A 20,701-nucleotide genomic window follows, 5' to 3' on the forward strand; every position below is an offset into this window, starting at 1 on the left:
GGGCAGTGCCTTTTAAGATAAAAAATACACCCTATCTAAAACAGGAAACCTCAGCAATAAAGCTATCCACTTTGTGAAACAGATTTTGTGAGGAAAACTAATGATGTATGTTGAACCACATACAAAAAGTGGTATTTGTAACAAAAAAACAGGTAGGTGGGTGAAGAGTTACCTTGCTGCTATTTTTCGTCTTTTCTAAGAGAGAATTTGATTGTGGTTGGCCAGTTCAGTTAGCTGTCGTCAGCAATTTCCAGTTGTAGATCATTTTTCACCCACCGGATCTTCCCCTCTTTGATCTGCCAAGGACAGGAGCCACGTTGTTAGCTGCGATGACATGTGACAATCTATGACTGTAAAACATTTATTTCTTGGTCTTGACAAAGGTATGAGATGGGTTTCCCAGGATTAAAAAAAATAAAAATCGTAGTCCGGAGGTTGAGTGGGAAGTTAGGATGGACACTCACTGTTGCCAGATTACACCGTATTTGTTACAGACGGGGTTTGACACACACTTGTCTCAAACCTTCCTGTGACCGGGGACAGACAGCACAGACCTAATCCAGGATGTTCAGGCCTGTGGTGCGTTGGAAACCCTTCCTGTTTATAGACGGGCCGTTGGCATGGTGCAAAGGCAGACAGGACTATGTGCAGATCTTCCTCTTCCTTTACTGGTTCATTAAAAAAAGAGAAAAATATGAAAAAAAGAGGGAAGTTTTTCATTTCACTTTTCCATATAAATGTTTGTTAGTGAATACATTCAAACTATTTCAATTACAGTTGATTCTAGTGTCTGATGCCAATATAACAGCTTAAGATTGTTTGCTTAATTCCTGAATGCGTGCATTGTTTTTAGCAAACATTTTTAATTTACATGTTTGTCCTGCCTCTCTTCAAATCTCCCATTGGATTCAGAATGTAAACCAGGGCAGGCAGTTTCTCGGCCGTTCTCTTTGCAGATGTCCCTCAAAGAATCGGGAGCCAAAAGTGCCCCTACACCGGGCACAAAAGGGTTGATGAATTCCCCAGCAGGCATGAATGTCCTACGCTGAATGAGAGCGCTCAACACGTTACAGGAACAGCTTACAGAAGCAGGGTGTGTAATTTTTAATAACTGGGATAAAAAACCCTTAGTGACATCTTTAAAATATAAATGCCTTTTCTTGTTTCTTTTATTTCTTCCCCCCTCCCTTACTTTGCCTTTTCATCTCTTCTCCTTTCAATTCCATTAAGCTTCATTGTACAATAATGTATCGCAGTGGACTTTTTTCAATTATGTTTCTGATTTTTTCCTCCTTGTTACCATAAAACTCCAGATGTTTTGAGACTTCATGGTTCTCTGGATATTTTTTCTTTTATTTTAATCTTCTTTTGTAACATGCCACACATGTGGTATTTTGGCCTTTTAAGATGCTACGCTATGCTAATCAGCCATAAGTTTTGGGGAGGTTTTTTTTTCTTTTTGTAATTACTTTTTTTGTGTGTTCTTGCTGTTGTCCTCTCTTTATTTTATTTTATTTTTTAACTGCTTAGTCCACATAAATGGATTCTCCCCTTGTCCTGGAGCTGTGTTCATTATCTTAAGCGAATTAATTCTTCACTCCAAACTTGCAAACTCTTATGCCTGTAGGTAAATCCTGAGTGCCTCTTCCATCTTGCATGTCAGTGGAAGTGCGTTCTGTAGAGAACTCTTTGCAGTGTAACTGGCCGCCCAGCGCAGTCTGTAATTTAAAGATGTGACTAAAATGTGGACCAGAATACAATGATACAGGCGAGAGTGTAGGACAGGATTTCAGTAAAGTTTCAGCTGAGATAGGTGTAAATAGGTGATACGTTAGATGCAAACTGGAATTGAAATGTTTCCTTGGAAAGTGAGGTAAGACAATGACTTGCCAATCCAGAGGAACAGTTTTGAAGTATGTGTAGTGAACTATATTTTTTGTTAAAAAAAAAGAACTGGAGGGAAACATTTTAATTTTATTTATGGTTCTTCGCTGGCACAGCTGGAGAAGGTCTTTAATTGATTTTGTTCAATCTTAATTTTGTCCCCCAAATAAACAGATCTGTCTTCAGATACCGGAGCAGCAAATTGCGGACTGTGTGATGTCCTTTAATTTTGAATAGCTTGCAAGCTATTGAAAAAATCCCAAATAAATAATAGTTTTCCAATTACATACGAGGAAATAAAGGGACTGACATGTAGATTTCAGGATGGGTGTCATCTTTGCTTATTACATGACCATATGAATTTTGCATTCTGTTTTTTAAATTGTTGCTCCATGCAATGTTATTTTTGCCTGCAAGCCATAATACTGCATTCAGTCCAACTGTAATGACGTTTCTGAAAATTTTTTGGTTTCCAAATTACGTATTTAGCAAAACCTTATGGCAAAATTTGTGGCTGTCATGCTGCGGATAATAAGATATCCCCGACTTCCCTGGTTCATTCTCATATGTTTCAGTAAATAAATGCAAGTACCCCTATTTTGACAAATGTTTATCCCTCTACTTGATTAAAGAAGACTACTAAAAAGAATTTTAAGGCTAGCAATGGGGTCTTGTGAAAATGATAGTATGCTCTGATGGTTTCCTGGTTATTTTGGGGGTTTGCTGGAGTACGTATGTAAAGATCTGTTTGCTCACTGAAATGCTCACTGAAGCGCTTGACCTCGTAGTACTAGAAGAAATAAATTATGAATATTTCAGGGCTTTGAACGACATTCACCCCTTTTCTGACAGGTGATAACTTACAATTACGTGAGCGATTTCTGAGAGCCAAAACATGCCAGTGCTACTTAGGGACAAGCTAAGATTCAGTGCCTGTCCTGAGCTGGTCTCCTGCGCTCAGTATGGCAGCAGACCTTGAGACATTATCAGCAAAACTCACATTTAATGCCAGATTTCCCCAGGAGCACAGGTAAAACTATCTTTAAAAAACAAAACCCAGGAGCCAAATGTAGGCTGCCTGTGTAGTCAGGGGAGAGGGACAGGCACCTCCAGAGCAGGATGCGTCCCACGGAGCTGCCTACCTCATGCTGGGCAGACCTGCTGCTCCCCAGGGATTCGGGGAGCTCAAACAATGAGACTGTTCATTTTTTTTTTAGACAGCTACAGTGAGAGCAGAGGAATCGCATCTCTGGGGATGCTGGCAGGCAGGTGGTTGGATTTTGCAGGCAGAGAAGTCTGTTTGTGTGTGGAAATCACCTCTCATGCAGAATCAGAGCTGGTTGCTGTTGAAAGCCTCATGATTTCAATGAGTCTGTTGTTACGCTGTGCGTGGGCCAGGCCTGCATTCCTCGTGCACCCATAACTCCTAGTACTGCCAGAGATAGGGGGGTCAGGAATGCAGACTTAGGGGCTTATAAAATTCATAACATTGAAATAAAAGAGACAGCCCAAAGTCTTGTTTAATTCAATGTCGTATGCTGATCAAACGCCTCCTCCAGGATTTTCAGTGTATTAGTATTTCCCAGTTTCATGTTAATCGGGAAATACGCAACCTGTTGAACAGCATAGAGAAACATGAACTGCTGGTGTGCAATGTGTTGATGTCAAATGGTTGGCTGTTATTACCCTAAAACCCAACAACATGAAGGATGTATTGCATTTATACTGTGGCTTACTTTTCTAGGTTTTGTTTTTCCTGTTCTGAACCTTTTTATCTTTTTTTCTCCTACACACCAGCAATTGTACCATAGTCTGGTGAAAGCCCTGAATGCTTTTTTATAATACAAATCATGAAACAAGTATAAGCAATTTTTCCCAGGACTCAAATGAAATATCATGTAGAAATGTCACTTTGCAAACGTAAATTGATCAGGCTTAGGAAAAAGAAACAACATAGAAATTGGCAAGTCCTTTTTCTGTTACGGGTATCTTCCATTATTTTGCTAGCACAAGGGGAAAAAGGCATCTTCTAACAATTTAAATTTGTAAGCTGGCTATATGAACTGGCTATATTCTTTAGGCAGTTGGGAGCTCAGTCCTATGGGCTGCTTTTTATGTATGCAAACAGTTCTGTTGAGTTTAATAACACTCCTTGCATGAGTCACGTTACTCACGAGCAAGCATTTGCAGGATCAGCGCTTTATATTGTACCTAAAATAGAAAATTAAAAATTAATCCAATCAGGAGTTCACTAGAAAAGAAAAACAACACAAAGCACCAAATCAGGTATTTTGCTTCGTGTGTTGGATGGAACAACTCATGTGCTTAAGTTACTGACATTCATAAGAGTTTGGAGCCTTGTGTGCCTCCTGCCATGTCCCCAACATTAGACTCAGTGTGCTGTAAAACATTGATGCTATTTAAAGAGAGTGCTGTGACTATTTCCTCCCCTCCAGAAGGGATACATATCCTCACAGGATCCTTTTTCTCATAACATGTTTTTCAATAAATTTTTCCCAATTTTGTAATCAGTTGGGAAGAAAGAACATTTCACAATGTTCATAAGGCTGGTAGATGTTTTGACCAGACATAAGATTTCCTATTGATAGTAATAAATGCTTTGGAATGAAATGTTTTGGGGTTTCCATCTGTAGGCTGTCTGAGATGTCAGCAGCCAATATGACCTGCTCTTTCCCTTTTAGGTCTATAAATAAAAGGCAGCTTGTTTCACTGATCTTGCAGCAGAGAGCAGAGGTGTATATTAATGAGCTTTCTCTAATGGCACACTGGACCTATTTAGCACTACAACTGTGAAGGCTTCTTTTTTTCAGTCATAACTCATTTCCTAAGAAAATGTCAGTTATTGCTTCACCTTATGGTCTGAGCTGTTTGGTTTCTAGTTTATTTCTTCTGATCTGTACCGCTGACAGATATTCTAGACAAGACTGTGATTAAATATGCTTATGAAAATGGTAAACATTTGATAATATAAACCCTCTTAGGAATATGCTGTTATTTCTGCATGGCAACGTTCTCAGGTGCATTCAAAGTATAATGTGGAAGCAAAGAAAAAACATATTAAGCAATTACAGTTATTAGATTAAATTGTTTAGTTAGGAAAATTGTGATGTGTTTAGATCACTGTGAGATAATTTAGTGTTTTCATAAATATGCCTTTTAAATGCATGATATTGCAGCAGTTACACTCCAGCGAGATTTTAGAGTAAAATAAAGATAACATATGTATTTCCATATGGTAGTGAACTAATTTAGTCCCGTAAATTTGTACAACATATTTTTTCCTGGTAGAAGCCCTATTCTAAAAGCAGCAGTAGTTATAAAATCCAGTAATTGCATCATTCTATTTACTGTAATCATGTGGCATTGTTTTGTGTCTGTGCTCAGATGTGTGTAGCATGGCAGTGTCTGAGGCCCCCATTAGCAATCTCACAAAAAAGACAAAAGTAGTAATTGTAATATAATTATTATTTTTATTGATGAACTTGTTTAAGAGCTCTGTTGACATTTACAGACTTTGAGGAACACGCAGAGTTTGTTGCAGTTATCCCAAGCATCAAACGGCAACAAAATGTTTAAGATGTAGGATTAAGCAGTGACAGATTGGGGCCAGATGTCTGGGAGATACTGTAAGTAGCCTTCTCAGTTGATCAAATAGCTCTTGCCATCCTAAAGCCCTTTAGAAATTGAACATTTCTTCTTTGTAGTTGAAGCTGAGACACTTGTGGGATTGATGGATCTTCCTGGACGTTATTTGAAAAGGAGAACGAGCGCCCCATTTCTCCAGGAGCAGTTTTATTTTGTGTATATATAAATATAAATACACTCCAAGTAGCGAGGGTAGGTGGAAGGGTTAAAAGCGTTGGTGAGTAGCAGTGAAGCCCAAGAATTACTTTACGAAGTCATCCTAACACAAGTTTCCTCAGTAACCCAGTTGAAGTTGTCTTGTCCTTGTACAACTGTACAGGTGAGACACTTCCACTTTAGGGAAGCAGTGCTGTTTCCACATGTGGAATTGTAGGAAAAAACTGCAAGGGACACAGTCAGCAGATCCAGCAAGAAATAACCAAATTGAAATAGGTTTTCCTGGAGTCCTTAAAAGCGGAGACCTTTCTGCAGCTCTGAGTGGCTTCTCTCAGCCCCATGCTTCTCAGCTCTTTGCACCAGCTCCTTTCCTCCCTCCCTCTCAGGCCCTTCACCTTTGTACGTCACTTTCCCCTCTTCTTATCACTTACCAGCAAGGTTCTTACTCCTTTTCCGTTGATTTTCTTCCTTTTCAGCCAACCCTACCTTTTGCAACCCTGCCTCCTTGAAAATATGAGCGTTGGAGTCATATCATTCTCTTTGCTGGTGTATTCTCCCGCCTTACATGTTTAGACTGAATTTATCACGGCATTGTGACTGTCCCACTATCTGTTATCCAGCTGAATAATATAAGTAATGCAAATTAAGAAATAATTATATAAATAAGAAAAGACCTTAAAGTCCAGGCATATGTGGTAATGGAGGAACCTTACTGCTGAAGGCATTACACCTTTGGATTATATGTTAGTACCAAAAAAAGGCTGCTGACCACAGTAAAAGGATAATAACCCCATATTTGTTTGAGTGTTGCTGCTTACATTGTAGCTCTGAGCATTTATGGTAGGGCCTGTACCTTCTCTTCCTGTAGTCTCGATCCAGCAAGCTCTTAAACATATGTGCTTTCATGTGTTTTAAATTAAGCTTGTGTTTAGATGTTTTAGGACATTTGCCACTGGAATTTTTGCTACTGACATCAATGAGAATGGAACTGGACCTTTAATTTGTTCGGATTATTCTGCATACTTTCCTACTTTGCATTCGGCTGTAGATATGTAGCTGAAGACTGGTAATCCATTAGAAAAACATTCTGAGGGTCAAGATTCTCCATTCGTGACTGAATAACTGAGAAATTACTTCTGTGATCTAACAGGTCTTCCAGTCCTGAGACAACACGGAGACAAGGAGGATCTTGTGGAGTGCCACTGTAGTGATTCTGGTGCCGACGGGGTATAAAGTGTCCCAAAGACCCAATAACAAAGAACGTTGCTATATAATGTCTTTCTGGGCTAGGTTTTCTGATGCCTGTATGCAAGAACCAGAAAATCCTTTAGAGAGGGGAGTGGAGCATGTAGAAAGAACTCCTAACAGAGTCAGGGGAGAGTCCGCTCAGGTAGGAGGGAAAGAATGGCACACATGGGGGGACAGCATGAACAACTGAAGGGAAAAGCTTGGTCTTGCTCCTCACCTGGGATTCAGGTGAATGAGGTCACACAGCTGAGCTGCAGAATAATTTTGCAGACTCTGCGTTTGATTCTCACCCTCCCTCATGGTTAAATATTGGTGAGTAAAACTGAGAAAAGCTGGTCTATTGAACTGAAAATGAAGGGGATGTTAGTTCGAAGGGGATGATACAACACTGTGGGCACAACAGTAATCAAAGGAGACTGAATAAAGGGAGGGGAGGGGAGAGGATGCGGGGGAACAGAGGAAGCAAATGATCTTAAGGACCTCAGAACATTCACTCCTTTTGCTAGAGACTGGCCTTATGGAATGTCTTACGACACCTGTGGATTTGCCAAACTCTTTATTTTTCACGGACTTCAGCATATTTGCACATTTCAGATTCCTTTGTTCTGAATCCTTGCCAGATTTGTAGTGATGATTAAGATGAAAGTTTGTTTCTTTTTAAGCCTTGGTGGCTTGGTCACTTCCAAAACTCCCTCTGCTTCCTGCACCAACTGAAGTGTTCAGAGGAGAGTCATGACCAAACAAACTTCTGAAGACATAGACTGCATGTCTCCAGGTGACTGTGGATCTATCATGATAGTTGTGATGGGGAAAGATGGAAATATAGACATATCAGATAGTTGTTTGCACACATAGACCTATATATGCCATTCAGACAGATTAAATATCTCTCCAGGGCAGTAAAATATTTAAGGCAGTAAAACCTATAGCGATCCTTTTATGTATGGGTGGTGAGGAAAGGCAGAAATTTGCAATTTGCCAGGAAACCCTCGGTGTGGGTGCCTGTGTGTTGGAGTGCATTGGTGTGCTTAATTTGTAGTGTGCACGGCGGATCTGCACCCAAAGACAGAACCCAGCCTGCAAAATGAAGTGCTAGCTGGAGAGTCCAGATCACTTTGTGTTGAGATGCTTAAAACACATTGGTCTGAGCAGGATGTGATGGACCTTTGTCCATCAGTAGTTAAAATTGCCTTTGTCAGGCACCAGGAGATCAGGTGCCTCCAGTTTACAGCATCTTCTAGGCTCCATCTGCATTTGCTCTCCCTTCCCATCCCTCTGCCTGCGATGCTGGATGCAGCAGCCGGGTCAGAAGTTTGGATGCAGCAGCCGAGTCAGAAGTTTGGATGCAGCAGCCGAGTCAGAAGTTTGCACACACCGATGTGTGTAAGGGCTCTGTGCATAACAAATAGACTGCGACAGAGATTGGCGAGACTGTGATTTCTGTGATGCCATCTGGGGAATCACAGGTAGTGAATGGAAAGCTGCTGAACAAAATCCTGACTCATCAGAAGGAAGTGACAAAGCACTCACTAATTTTGTGAGGGTCAGGATTTCACTGTTTATGAGCAAGGATTGGACAAAAACAGCTGGCTTCCAGAAATAGCAGTTTTAAGACACACCTGCCTTCTTTCAAAATTGTTGTTAGTGTTGATGGTGAAGGTGAACTGGGTTGTGTTTCTCAAATACGCGCAGCTCTTTAATCATAGAGGAGCCAGGGTTTTATCTGTATAGGGACACTAGAAGATCTGCAGTGCCATGAAACTGCAATGCAGAGTGGGCAAAGTATATGCCCACCACCACACGTATGAGTGCATGGAAGTATTTGTGCACCTGCACAAGTATCTGAATGCATTTTATGGGCTTGCTGGTGCACAAATGTGCATGTGCATGTGTTTGTGCTCACCTGAGTTAGTTCCCAAAGCCCATCTCAGAGATGGTGCCACCCCTGCAGTCACTGGTTATCTGTAACACTGAAGCTTATCTCTGAGCAATGCAAAACACCCTTCCCTTGGCCTTGTAGCTGGAAATGTTAATTATTTATTTGTTCAGATTTAATTTGAAACAGTGACTTTTGTTATGAATGCTATGCAGCGTTTTCTCTAATGAAACGGGTGCTTAAGAAGTCAGAGTTGCTCAGGTTACTGCTTGTATAAATGCTGAGAACAGATCTGTGTGATGCGGCCAGTAAAGAAAAGGGTGCAGAATAACAGCAGAGTTCTTTGGATTGATCTTCAAATGGATCAGGTCTTGTAATAGTCCGTGCTCATCTGCTCCAGTGTATAGTATTTCAGACATCTGAAACCAGGTTCTAACCCGCCACAAATAGCTTCTCTTGCTCTCTGTCTGTAGCTGCTAATTGTTATTGCTCACAGTGGTTCCTGTGCCAATTAACATCTAAGCGTACTCATCAGAACACTTGTTCTTTCTTTAAATTTTCTGTTCTGACACCATGTCTTTAAGCATTCAGTATTTCAGACAGAACATGTGAGATATTTATAACCCTTGTATTATTATTGAGCTACACACCATGTCTTCAGTGACAGATTAAATGAAGAGCACAAAATGTTACGTTTCATCCATAAATTTCAACAGATGTTTGAATGTTAGTTGATTTATTGCATGTCCAACTTGGTTCTTACACTGTTCTCATTGTGGCTGCACGTGGTTTATTTAACAGTACTTTACAACGATTTTTTATGACGTTTTTCAGTTTGAAGGGTGCAACAAGGCATTTTCTAGGCTTGAGAACCTTAAGATTCACCTCCGGAGTCATACTGGGGAGAAGCCGTACTTGTGTCAGCATCCTGGCTGCCAGAAAGCTTTCAGCAACTCCAGCGACCGGGCAAAGCATCAGCGAACACACCTGGATACCGTAAGCATGATTTCATACTGGGAGTTGCACTGAGTTTTCGAGTGGTCCTTGTACACAGTCTGTTCTGCAACTGGAGGGTGACTTTTCACAAGGAGCGTCTCAGAAAACTCAGCTATAGGCAACTGTACTTTTGTTTTGAATTGTATGTGCTTTGAGAAATGAAAAAGTCTTGATCCCAGAAAGGCAAATTCAGCTGCCTTACTCATGCTGAGGAATAAGTTACTCAAGAATAGGTTTCTCAGGAATAAATTACTCAGCAAACTCTCCCATTGTTCTTGTTCCAGTAAGAGGAGGCAGCAGCATAAGGTATAGTATGAGTGAAAGCTGAGTCATTGCTGCTGTACTAAATGTGTCTTTGTCTTGCTTCCTATCCTGTGTTGCTTCAACAAAGCCTGTTCTGAATGAATGCAAAAGCAGTTCAGACATCTCAGTGAAAGGTAAACACATCTCAATTTTGGACATAATTTTGTAAAGGTAAAAATACATCTGTCTTATAACTGTAGGAAATTTGTTAAGTATCCACCATCAGAATTACACGTAAGAAACAAATTCTTTTTTTATGAACAGTGGGTAGATTCTGGCTCAACTCTACAAGTCCTCTCACTTGTCTTGCAGAGAAGATGGGAGCCTGTCTAGTGTCTTAGGCTCTGATAAAATTAAATCACCGTATTATGGGGAAAGAAAGTAGACAACTTTGTAGACCAGTTAAGTCCTCAGCGTAAAGCTTGTAAAGAATACCAGGCAGAGCTGTTCCTTTGTCTTTTGCAAAGAAGTGAATATATGTTTTAACGTTTGGCCAAGTGTTTATGGGGCAGAGCTTTTGAGTTTAATTGATATTTACTTTTTAAGCAGTTACACATTTCAGACAGTGCAGCATTAAGGAATGTCTAATGTACATTATGCCTTGCAAAAACAAACAAGTAAGAGAAGCCAGTCAGTCACATTTTCCAAACCAAAGCACACTTACAATAACAATGTTTTATTTATTTGAAAGTCAACCTGAGATATTTGAATTTGTAATTAGTTCTAAAATGCGTCTCTTTTGAAAGTGGGTATACTAAATTGGGTGCACAGTTTTGAAATGTAACTGCTTGAATCTAACAGATATATTTTTTATTAGCCAAAGTCACATGTGGAATGCCATTTATTAGTTTCGAAAGAGAATTGAAATAGTTACCAAAATAAGCAAAAATGCTTATATCTGTTGATCTGTGCATTATTGAAGACAAGTCTCTTAACTTTCTATTTTCTTTTCTTCTCTCTTTATCTCTGTCTTTATTGTCTGAAATGCTCATAAATCAGGAAAAAGGTACAGTAATAATTTTCTACTGACTTTCCTAAATGTCTAAAAACGTCCTCCATGCTATTCTGTTGCAGGTTGTTTAAAACTGTTTCTGTGGTCCTACAACACAGTAACTAACTTCCACTCACCTGGTTTAATTGAAGTCTGGTGGTTTAGTTCAGTGTATTGGGTGCTTTAAGTGAATGTGAAAAATAACAGAGCTACGAGATGGCGCTACTGTAAAGACTGCACGTTGCCTTAGCTCAGTGGGCAAAGTAACTGCCGGGAATGTCAGAGCAAATAGCCTTGAACCTTTTTAAGGGTAGTCAGATTTTCATCTAGTTTCCCTATCACGAAGTTGAATGATTCTATCACTAATTTGAATGACATCGGTGATTTGAAAAATACTCTGCTAGTTTTTTCTGCTACGGGATTTGTTAAAGTTTTCCGTAGTTTTTCCTCAGGTGTCAGTTCTCTGTGTTCCAGACACTCTCAATAAATCTGCTTCGCCCTGTAACTTTCTGGGTAGGTGCTGTGTTAGCCTGTAAGGTCACGAATTGGTGAATGATTCTATTATTCCTTCAGAAATTTCCTGCTGGCTGGACAGAGCAGCAATACTTATCCTCTGGAGGTACTCAGAAAGAAAAGGGGTTTATATAGGCTGCGTATTCCTTATTGAGTGCATTTGGAATTGGTTTTAAAGCTTCTCAATGTAGGTCACTCCATCATTTATCTTCTCCAAAAGGAGAATCTGTAAATCATTTCAGAGACTTACTGGTGTATGCTAGTTTGATCAAGTCTCTACTAAATCATCTGGAAGTAGATCCTTCTCCTAGGTAGAAGGAGAACAAAGGGAACGTATCTGTCCTTGTGGTACAAAGGGTATGTCATCACTCCTGCAGGAGCACAGCAACTTGTTTAAAGGACCTCACAGTCACTTCTCCCAAAACCGGTGGGGTTTTTTTCGCTTTTGTGCATCCACTTTCTGAAACCGAGGGGATTAAAGAACGTGACACTGAGGTCATGACAAACCAGTTTTCTACCTTTGGGAAGACACCAAATGGACTTACTAGTCCAAGTGAGAAGGCAAAGGTAATGTTGAAAGATGAGGCAAGAAAAAAGAGAAAAAAGGAATGTTCCACTCATCTTTAAAACTTTGTGAGCTTTGACGTGCGGCACTATTTTGCTATCACTTAAGTCAGTGGTTAGTTAATAACAAGTGCTGGAGTCCCTTTGTTCAACTTGGTACTTGCACATTAATTTGGAGGCTGCACTGTAACGGGGAGATAGTGTTTCCTTTGTTGGGAGTAGGCATAACTAAGAGAAGAACTTGCTGAGGCTTTCGGTCATTGGGACTCCAGAATCAGCAGTGAAGTTGGAACATCCTTATTTATTTATTTTTTTTATTTTCCTATGAGAAGAGTGTACTAGAACTGCCTGCCCAGATCCAGGTGGTTTTCCCAGGAAAGAGCGCGCGTGCTGTGCCATATAGAAGTGGCAAGCTCTGCCGCATGCCAAAATCAGCTGGAAAGATCTTCCCAACAAAATTGACAATAGTGGATTTTTCTTTCTGTATTGATTTGCTCAGATGTTAATGTTTGATGCAGGCTGTTTGGTTAGGACTTATAAAAAGAAAGATATTGCTGTTATTCAAAACGGGAACAAGGTATGAATGAAAACAAATGTGTGCTATTCCACAAGTTTTGCTCTGCTGCATATGGAGCAGTTGTAAAAACTATGTAAATCAGAACTCAAACCCAGAGCTTCTATATTTATAATTATACTGGGTGATCTCATGATCATTTGCCTACTGTAAAGGCTAGGAAAAGAGTAATGCTGTCAAAACCCATCCAGTTACGTCCCATTAGCATTTAATTCAGCCCAGAATCAATATCCAACATGCCAGAGTATAGTTATGTCAAGTGCTCTCAGTGCCTCATGGAGTGCCAAATCAGAGCAATCGGTGCGGTTATTCTGTTTGCATCACGTCTGGCTTGTGCACACAGAGAGACAGAGCAAATCTGGAAACAGCAAACAGAGCAAACAGCACAGGCTTGACACTGTGTTTCACAGAAACGGCCATCCTTCAGCTCTGTGTGCTGACTGTAGAGATGCAGAGGAATAGGAAATCTTTTCCCTTTTCTCACATTTACAGAAACCCTATGCCTGTCAGATTCCTGGCTGCTCCAAACGCTACACCGACCCCAGCTCTCTGCGCAAACACGTGAAAGCTCATTCAGCCAAAGAACAACAGGTGCGTAAGAAGGTAAGACCCACTAGGCAAAAAGTGACACATCTGCAGACCTCCTTGATATAGTTATTTTTAATTTACCTTTAGTTTATATATTCTCAAATATTCTCAAGTTGTTCTGCAATATCGCTAGAAGAAAACTGAAGTTGAGCTAATTTCCTGTTTGGTTTTTAATCATTGTTGTTAACCAGTCCACTGTATAGTTTTACCCTTTCCAGGTTACCAGCCTGTCATTTCAGTTTGCCCCACACTTTCTCTCCAAGCATTTCTTTCCTGTTCATCTTTCATACACAAGCCCAAATTCTGCTGTCATTCACACAAAATGTCACAGAATCATAGAATCATAGAACGGTTGGGGTTGGAAGGGACCTTAAAGATCATTTAGTTCCAACCCCGCTGCCATGGGCAGGGACACCTCCCAGCAGCCCAGGCTGCTCAAAGCCCCATCCAGCGCATTGAGTCTCTGCAGTCATCTAGTAAATACGTGTTGGCAGATCATCTAAAACAGAAATGAAACTAAGCCAGGATACTACGGAAATGCCAGGAAAGGAGCGCTTGTAATAGATGAGAATGAAAAACCCTCACTTTTCCCACCACATCTGTATTTTAAATGCATTTATAAATCATTCCAAACCCAGACTGCTAGTTATGTTTTCACTACTATTAGATTCAAATAAGTATTTTGGTTTCTGTGGGCTAAATCCTGAACTCATTATTAAATGGGGATACTTATGGGCACCAGCCCCGGATCAGAGACTTGTTTATTACACATTTGCACACACAGTTTGTAAAAAGCTGATTGAGACCCCACAGAGCTGGTCTGTGACAGAACAGACCATGAGCATAATTCAGGCCCAGGAGAGGAAGGGAGTGCAAGCCTTATCAAGCAATTACGATTAGCTCAATAAGCAGCAATGACGTCTTCCCCCAGCTGCCTCGCCACTGCCAAGAGCACCACGGATGAGACAGCAAGGCATGTGTAAAGGATGGAGGACAGAGCAGAAATGACAGCCTGGCAAGATAGAGCTTAGGGAGCAGCTAGTTTTCAAAAATGTCAAAGGTAAGAACTAGAAGTACTGGAGAGCAAAGAGAGGAACATGCAGAGAGAAGAGACAATAGCAGAACCCAGGCGATCTTAGTTGCAGAATTTGGGATGAGCCATGGAGAAGTGAGATGGATGTCAAAGAGGCCTAATTTTCCTGCTTGAATACAACTGTGATGAGTTCATGCTGACTTGTCCTTGTGTCAGCCATGCCCCCTGTCTTACACCCCTTCCCTCCTGCTACTTCTCAGTTTGAATTATATCCCCTACAGTTTTCACTTGGCTAGATTCACCAATCTGAACCTATGTTCCCCCTTCCAAGGACAGTTGTCTGTCCCCCCATTCTTCTTGTAACCGTTCTCTGCATCAGGTGTATGCCATCTGAGTAGCAGTCTCTAGAACATCAGTGTCCAGAGTTGTGCACGCTATTTCAAGTAGTCAGTCTAGAAACATTGTGCCTGGGAGTAACGCTATTCATACCTGGCACCCATCCAGATGCCCACAGAATTGAGGTTAGGTCCAGTCAGAACTCTCATTTAGCCTGGCAAGACTGGAAAGGACCACCTATTTTTCAAGCCCAATTTTCTTTTATCAGGCCATGTGGCTTCACTACAGCTCTCTAGAAGGTTCCACAGGGTGTGCCGCGCACCTGCCTCCCACACCGCAGGTTGCAACATTCCCAACACTCCCCTAGAGCAAGCTTAATGAGAGTACTAGTCAGAAAGCTATAGCAGTAATTGCCCACAGGAAGAGGTTGATTGTGGCACCAAAATCTTTTGCAATAGCAAGATCTTTGTGACAGGAAGATTTTGTTATATGAAATTCTCACACGATTGTGGAAAGCAACGATGCTCCCTATTCCAAAGGCGAGAAACACACACACACACCCCCTTTCCTTCCTGTGGTTGCTGAGGTACTTCTTGGGAGGAGGAAGGAGGGAATTATTTCCTGATACCAAACATGGGTATCATTTGTTCAGCTCTGTGTACTGGGCTAAATGCATTAACACGTTAACATCCTTTACATCTGGACAAAGGGACAGTCCCCACTGTTATACTCTGTCACCTGTTGAAGCCTATTTCTAGTTCTAGGGAGGAAGATGGGGAAAAAACCCTAAATCCAAACTTTGCATTAAGGGGCACAAAGTACTTCCTACATGAGCCGTGGGAGGCCTTAAGCGTAGAATCAATACAGGACAAATGCAGTACACATAAATTGCAAACTCAAGCTGCTTGGATGTACCAAGATGTCAAATATCCAGGGTTTCATATCTCTTAATCTCCTAGCTTGAGGAATTTTCCTGCATGCATATACATACCCTCCCATAGACTTATCAACTCCATTTTAAAATAATGTTAATTCCTTGCCTCCCACACCTTATTTGGGAGACCAGTCTAAATCTGCACTTCTCCAGTGGTTTGAAATCATCTTCAGATTTCCTGTCTCATTTATCCGTGATAACTTTATGAATACTTGATCCTGTGTCTTTTTAATTTGAACTTAAAAGACATCTGAAAAAGCAGCAGATTTAAAGTGCATTTTGATCAGGCTCTCTTAAAAGGAACGAAAGCCAACCTGACTCATAGAGAAATAATAAAATCCCCCCAATATTTCACTTAAACGTATTATAGGAAAAAAACCCCCACCCTTTCACAACTAATTAAATCTCAGTGTTATTGAAACGGTGACAGTCCACGGGGGAAAAGACTGTTTATACTCATTTGCTCATTTTTGGTTATAACTGCACAAAGGCAGTTGTCTGTTGGTGTCAGCTTCCCAGGAGTTCTGACTGGAAATGACTTAGCCAAGAAAGAAAAATTAACAGGCTGCTCTGCCCACATGTCTTGGTTGAGATATGCTACCAAAATGTGCCATCTCTGATATAAAATAAAATGCCTGCACTTAGACTTACATCAAAGGAATCCTGAATGTTTAGTTCATAGCCTAGAAGATGACTGCGGAGGTAATAATTGGTTGTTCTGAAAGGCTTTACAAGAACAAAATAGGAGAAAGTTAGCTGTTAATTTAGTAGTAGTTTAAGTTTAATTGGCTGCAGATGCACTTTGTGATCCAAATGTTAGATGTTTATCTTGAAGCAACAAATGGCTGTATAGCAGAATTCTAAATAGGTTTGCCTGGACCTTTTATTTAGAATAACCAAACCTGGGGGAGATTGGTATGCAAAACTGTAAACGTAAAGACAATAAGTATTTATTAATGGCTATAGAATATGATGGCTGTTTGTGTAATGTGAGCACTATATTATGACAAAAGCTTGGCAACATCAGCGTGTTTGAAAGAGAATTAGAAATGCTTTTCTTTCTTAATTCTCCTCTCCTGCTGTTTTTAATATGATCGACGTTGTGGTTTTCAAGAGTTTGCTTCAGACACTTTTGCCAGAGCTTTAATTTACATGGAGAACAGCTGACATATCGGTGATACCTCTTACACATTACTGACAGCGTATTATTCCACCAGCTCTAATCTGATAAGCACAAACGCTTTTCCGTCCCTATCAAATGTCTTTCCACGTGTCACGGCTACAAGGTGATGCAATCCTTTTGCCACAGAACCCAAGAAACTACAGAAAGCCGGAAAATATGCAGTTAAATTACTGAGGAAGGTTTGAAGAAACACAGCGTACACTATTTTCTGAAGCAAACTGTTGTTGATTTAAGATTAGCACGCTTAACTGCTGCACTTAAGAAAACCAGAATTATCTCTAATTAAAAAAAACCAAGTAATAGAGACATCCTTAATTACACCAAGTTCCTAAGAATGACATTTTATTTTATGTTTGTTTTATCCTCCTCTTGTAGCTAAATTCATGTACTGATATCGAACAAGATGTACTAAGTGAATGCTTAGCTATACAACAACTCCACACATCTTCACAACACATTTTGGATGGGAAATGTGGTAGATCTGTAGGTCATCATGATTTAATTACAGGTAAGAATACTTCTAATAAGTATGGTGCTAAATGTCTCTTCTAATACAGGATTTAAAACAGAAAAGCTTACGGGTCTGATTTGCCACTATGGAAGATGAAAAAAACCCACCCAAACCAACAAACGAAATGAAATAATTTTGTGAGTTGTTTGCTAAAGCCTGACTTGTTTTTTCAGAGTCAGTCAGCCAAATAGTTCCTATTAATGTCACGTGAAGGGGGTAGCAGCCCTGCTGAAAGTCAGCCTCTATCCATTTGTTCTTTTTTAAAAAGTTTGCCTTGGCTTCAGCAGAATGCAGGTGCATGAGCTTTGCTAAAGCCAAATGAGCGCTCTAGCAAAGACAAAGGCACGCAGCAGTAAGGTTTTCCAGCTCTTCAGGAGCTGCAGGAAAGTTGATGAGGCTGTGTATTGTCACGCGCTGTGTGACTATAGCAGATAATATGGTGATGTATGAATGGAGCAAAAGCTTGAATTTGAAATGTCAAACATGTTGTTTTAATTCTCTTTTCTAGTATTTAATCTTTCTTTCATTCTTTCTTGTCTGTCTTTTCTTTCTTTCTTGTGGTTTGAACAAGAGCTGGCCCCTTTCTGGGACTTTAGACTATTCTATACATTTTATAGGAAGAGAAAAAGATGTTTCCATTCCCTTCTGCTGAAAATAAGATCTAGATTCACAACTTTTGAACCTCAGCAGAGGATCCTGAATCGGGGATCTCAGCTTCTTTGTTTAGGCAGCAGAGAGAAAGAGGAAGAGGAACTCTCAAAGGCCATCAGTTTAATTGTGGGATGGTATAGCCACTACTGCACACAAAACTCCAGATTATGCGATGCACTTGATTTATAAGCCATCATTGTTGTGTTTTCTTGTGTCATTCTCTGTCGTGACTCATCTCAGTATCTTATTGATTTTAAATGGCAGCTGCATATTAGAAATGGGATGGATATATGGCAACATTCTGTATCTAGTCTGGAGAGAATCTCCAGGAAAAAAAGATGTAACAAGTATTAATCACTTTTTCATTCTATAATTGTTTAAATAATAATGCATACTAAATCCAGTTTTGGATAGACTATTCCTAATTTGGGGGCAGGAATGTGGAGTCTGGTATACCACATGCTATGTCTAAGAGCGAAGGACAGTTTGAATCATAAAATAGTTTGGGTTGGAAGGGACCTTTAAAGGCCGTCTAGTCATGGACTCTATCCATGGCCCCCTGCCATGGACAGGGACATCTCCAACCAGATCAGGTTGCTCAGAGCCCCGTCCAGCCTGACCTGGAATGCTTCCGGGAATGGAATATTGACCACCTCTCTGAGCAACCTGTGCCAGCGTTTCACCACCCTCATTATAAAAAATTTCTTCATTTTATCTAGTCTAAATCTTCCCTCTTTTAGTTTAAAACCATTACCCCTTGTCCTATCACAACAGTCCCCATTAAAAAGTCCCTCCCCGTCTTTCTTATAAACCCCTTTTAAGTACTGGAAGGCCACAGTAAGGTCTCCTGGAGCCTTCTCCAGGCTGAACAATCCCAACTCTCTCAGCCTGTCCTCAGAGGAGGAAGCCTTCAGATGGCAGAGCAGAGCCAAGGTGAGACAAAAAAAGGCAGGGTTGCCATTTTTGAAGACTATTTTCAAACTTGGTCAATATTAGAAAATGTCCAGCACTATTAAAATCCCAAATTATTCATAAAATTATTTAGCTTAGAGCTAAATCTATCTTGATTTGAGATGCACTTCCATTGTGGAGGAGCGGCTTGACTTGGTATTGCTAAATAAGTTTTAAATTGATTTAGAATCATAGAATCATAGGGTTGGAAGGGACCTCTGGAGATCATCTAGTCCAACCCCCTGCCAGAGCAGGGTCACCCAGAGCAGGTTGCACAGGAACGCGTCCAGGCGGGTTTGGAGTGACCCCAGAGACGGAGACTCCACCACCTCTCTGGGCAGCCTGTGCCAGGGCTCTGCCACCCTCACAGGAAAGAAGCTCCTCCTCATGTTTAGGTGGAACTTCCTATGGTCATTTAGTAACTGAGTGTGAGCTTTCCAGACAAACCCTAGCTTGTTTCTGTTGAGGCTTAGAGAAATCCAATGGAAAATTTGGGTTAGAAACGAAAATGCCTGGTGCTAGTTCCCCTGCACCAAGGGAAGAGCTGATGCACTTTAATAATATATTTTGCCACGTAAGAGCAAAGTAATAGATTACTAAAAATTACTTAGGTAAGAATCTTCTGCGTTTTTCTCATTCCAAATCTTAAAAACAAAAAATGCATCCTGCTTGACATCTCCTGTTCTCCTTTCTAGTTCAAGTTGCAATAAAATGTTGGAATGTAATGTGAACAGAATGGAGTAGAAAGGGAAATAACCGATCATTCTAACACTGTTCCCCTGGGAATCTGCACTCACAGTTTATATGTTGTTCCTCGAAAAGTGTCAGAAAGCTGAAGGGAGTTGGGGGGATTATTTCCATCCTCTGCCTTTGTCATCTGCACTCTTAACATCTGTGAGGGCAGCACGTGGCCTCTGCTCTCCACCCTTGCCAGTCCGGCATAGCTGGAGCATGGCTTGGCCTCTCGCTTCCAGGCAGGACAGGAAAGACCAGCAACATTTCCCTCAGAACAGGCTGCACTTAAGAACCTCAGAAATAGCCTCAGGTTTCAAGTGACAAAAATAAAACAGGAAAACAGTTATTCACTTAGAGATAAACTAACCTCTCAGTGTCATTTCTGAGAACCTCTTGTGAAACTAAGGATTTTATCTATCAATAATACTGGCTTTCTCTGATATGATTTCTTTGCTGATTATATCAATCCATCACCAGGATGTTGTAAAAAACGTAGTAAATCTTCCCTGATACTTCCATCGGGTCATCCTATATGAGACCCCATCACATGCACAGTATAAAAAAAGCCAGGGAAAATAAATCAAGATTTGAATGACTGTTTTGCAGTGAAACAGAACTTGCTTCATACTATGTGTAGTACAATTCCATAGGCAAAGTTGTTCCTCTGTCATTATTTAGGGCATATAAGCTAAAGTGCTGATCCCTACAGAACCGAAGCATAAGGACATTCCTGCTGCCACCTATAGTCTGCAATGATTGCACATTTGCTTTTTCAAATAAGCAGAGGTAATATTTCTGGAGAAATCAGCTATAATACTCTATATAGGATATATATGGATAAATATAGTATATGATGTCCTCGTGATTCCACTTGAAAATATGAAAATGTTCATGGTTTGGGTTTTTGTTTTGAGTTTGGGGGTTTTTCCCTTTTTTTTTTGTTTTGGGGTTTTTTGTTTTTTTTTTTTTTTTTTTTCCAAAGAAACCATATTATTAATGTGCAGAGCA

At 40.4% G+C, this 20,701-nt stretch overlaps 1 protein-coding gene across 5 annotated transcripts in view; it reads left to right on the forward strand.

The window, feature by feature from the left end:
• Positions 1–20,701, forward strand: part of GLIS1 (GLIS family zinc finger 1) — a 203,491-nt gene that overhangs the window by 151,142 nt on the left and 31,648 nt on the right. For 4 of the 5 annotated variants that reach the window (XM_063344617.1, XM_063344619.1, XM_063344620.1 and 1 more), the window contains 3 exons: positions 9,665–9,826; positions 13,264–13,374; positions 17,221–17,353. In XM_063344617.1, coding sequence (XP_063200687.1) covers positions 9,665–9,826; positions 13,264–13,374; positions 17,221–17,353 — 406 coding nt within the window. The remainder of the gene's footprint in view (positions 1–9,664; positions 9,827–13,263; positions 13,375–17,220; positions 17,354–20,701) is intronic. The other variant, XM_063344618.1, reaches the window with a different exon arrangement.

This window comes from Chroicocephalus ridibundus, chromosome 8 (assembly GCF_963924245.1).
Source record: "Chroicocephalus ridibundus chromosome 8, bChrRid1.1, whole genome shotgun sequence".
NCBI classification, from domain to species: Eukaryota; Metazoa; Chordata; class Aves; order Charadriiformes; family Laridae; genus Chroicocephalus; species Chroicocephalus ridibundus.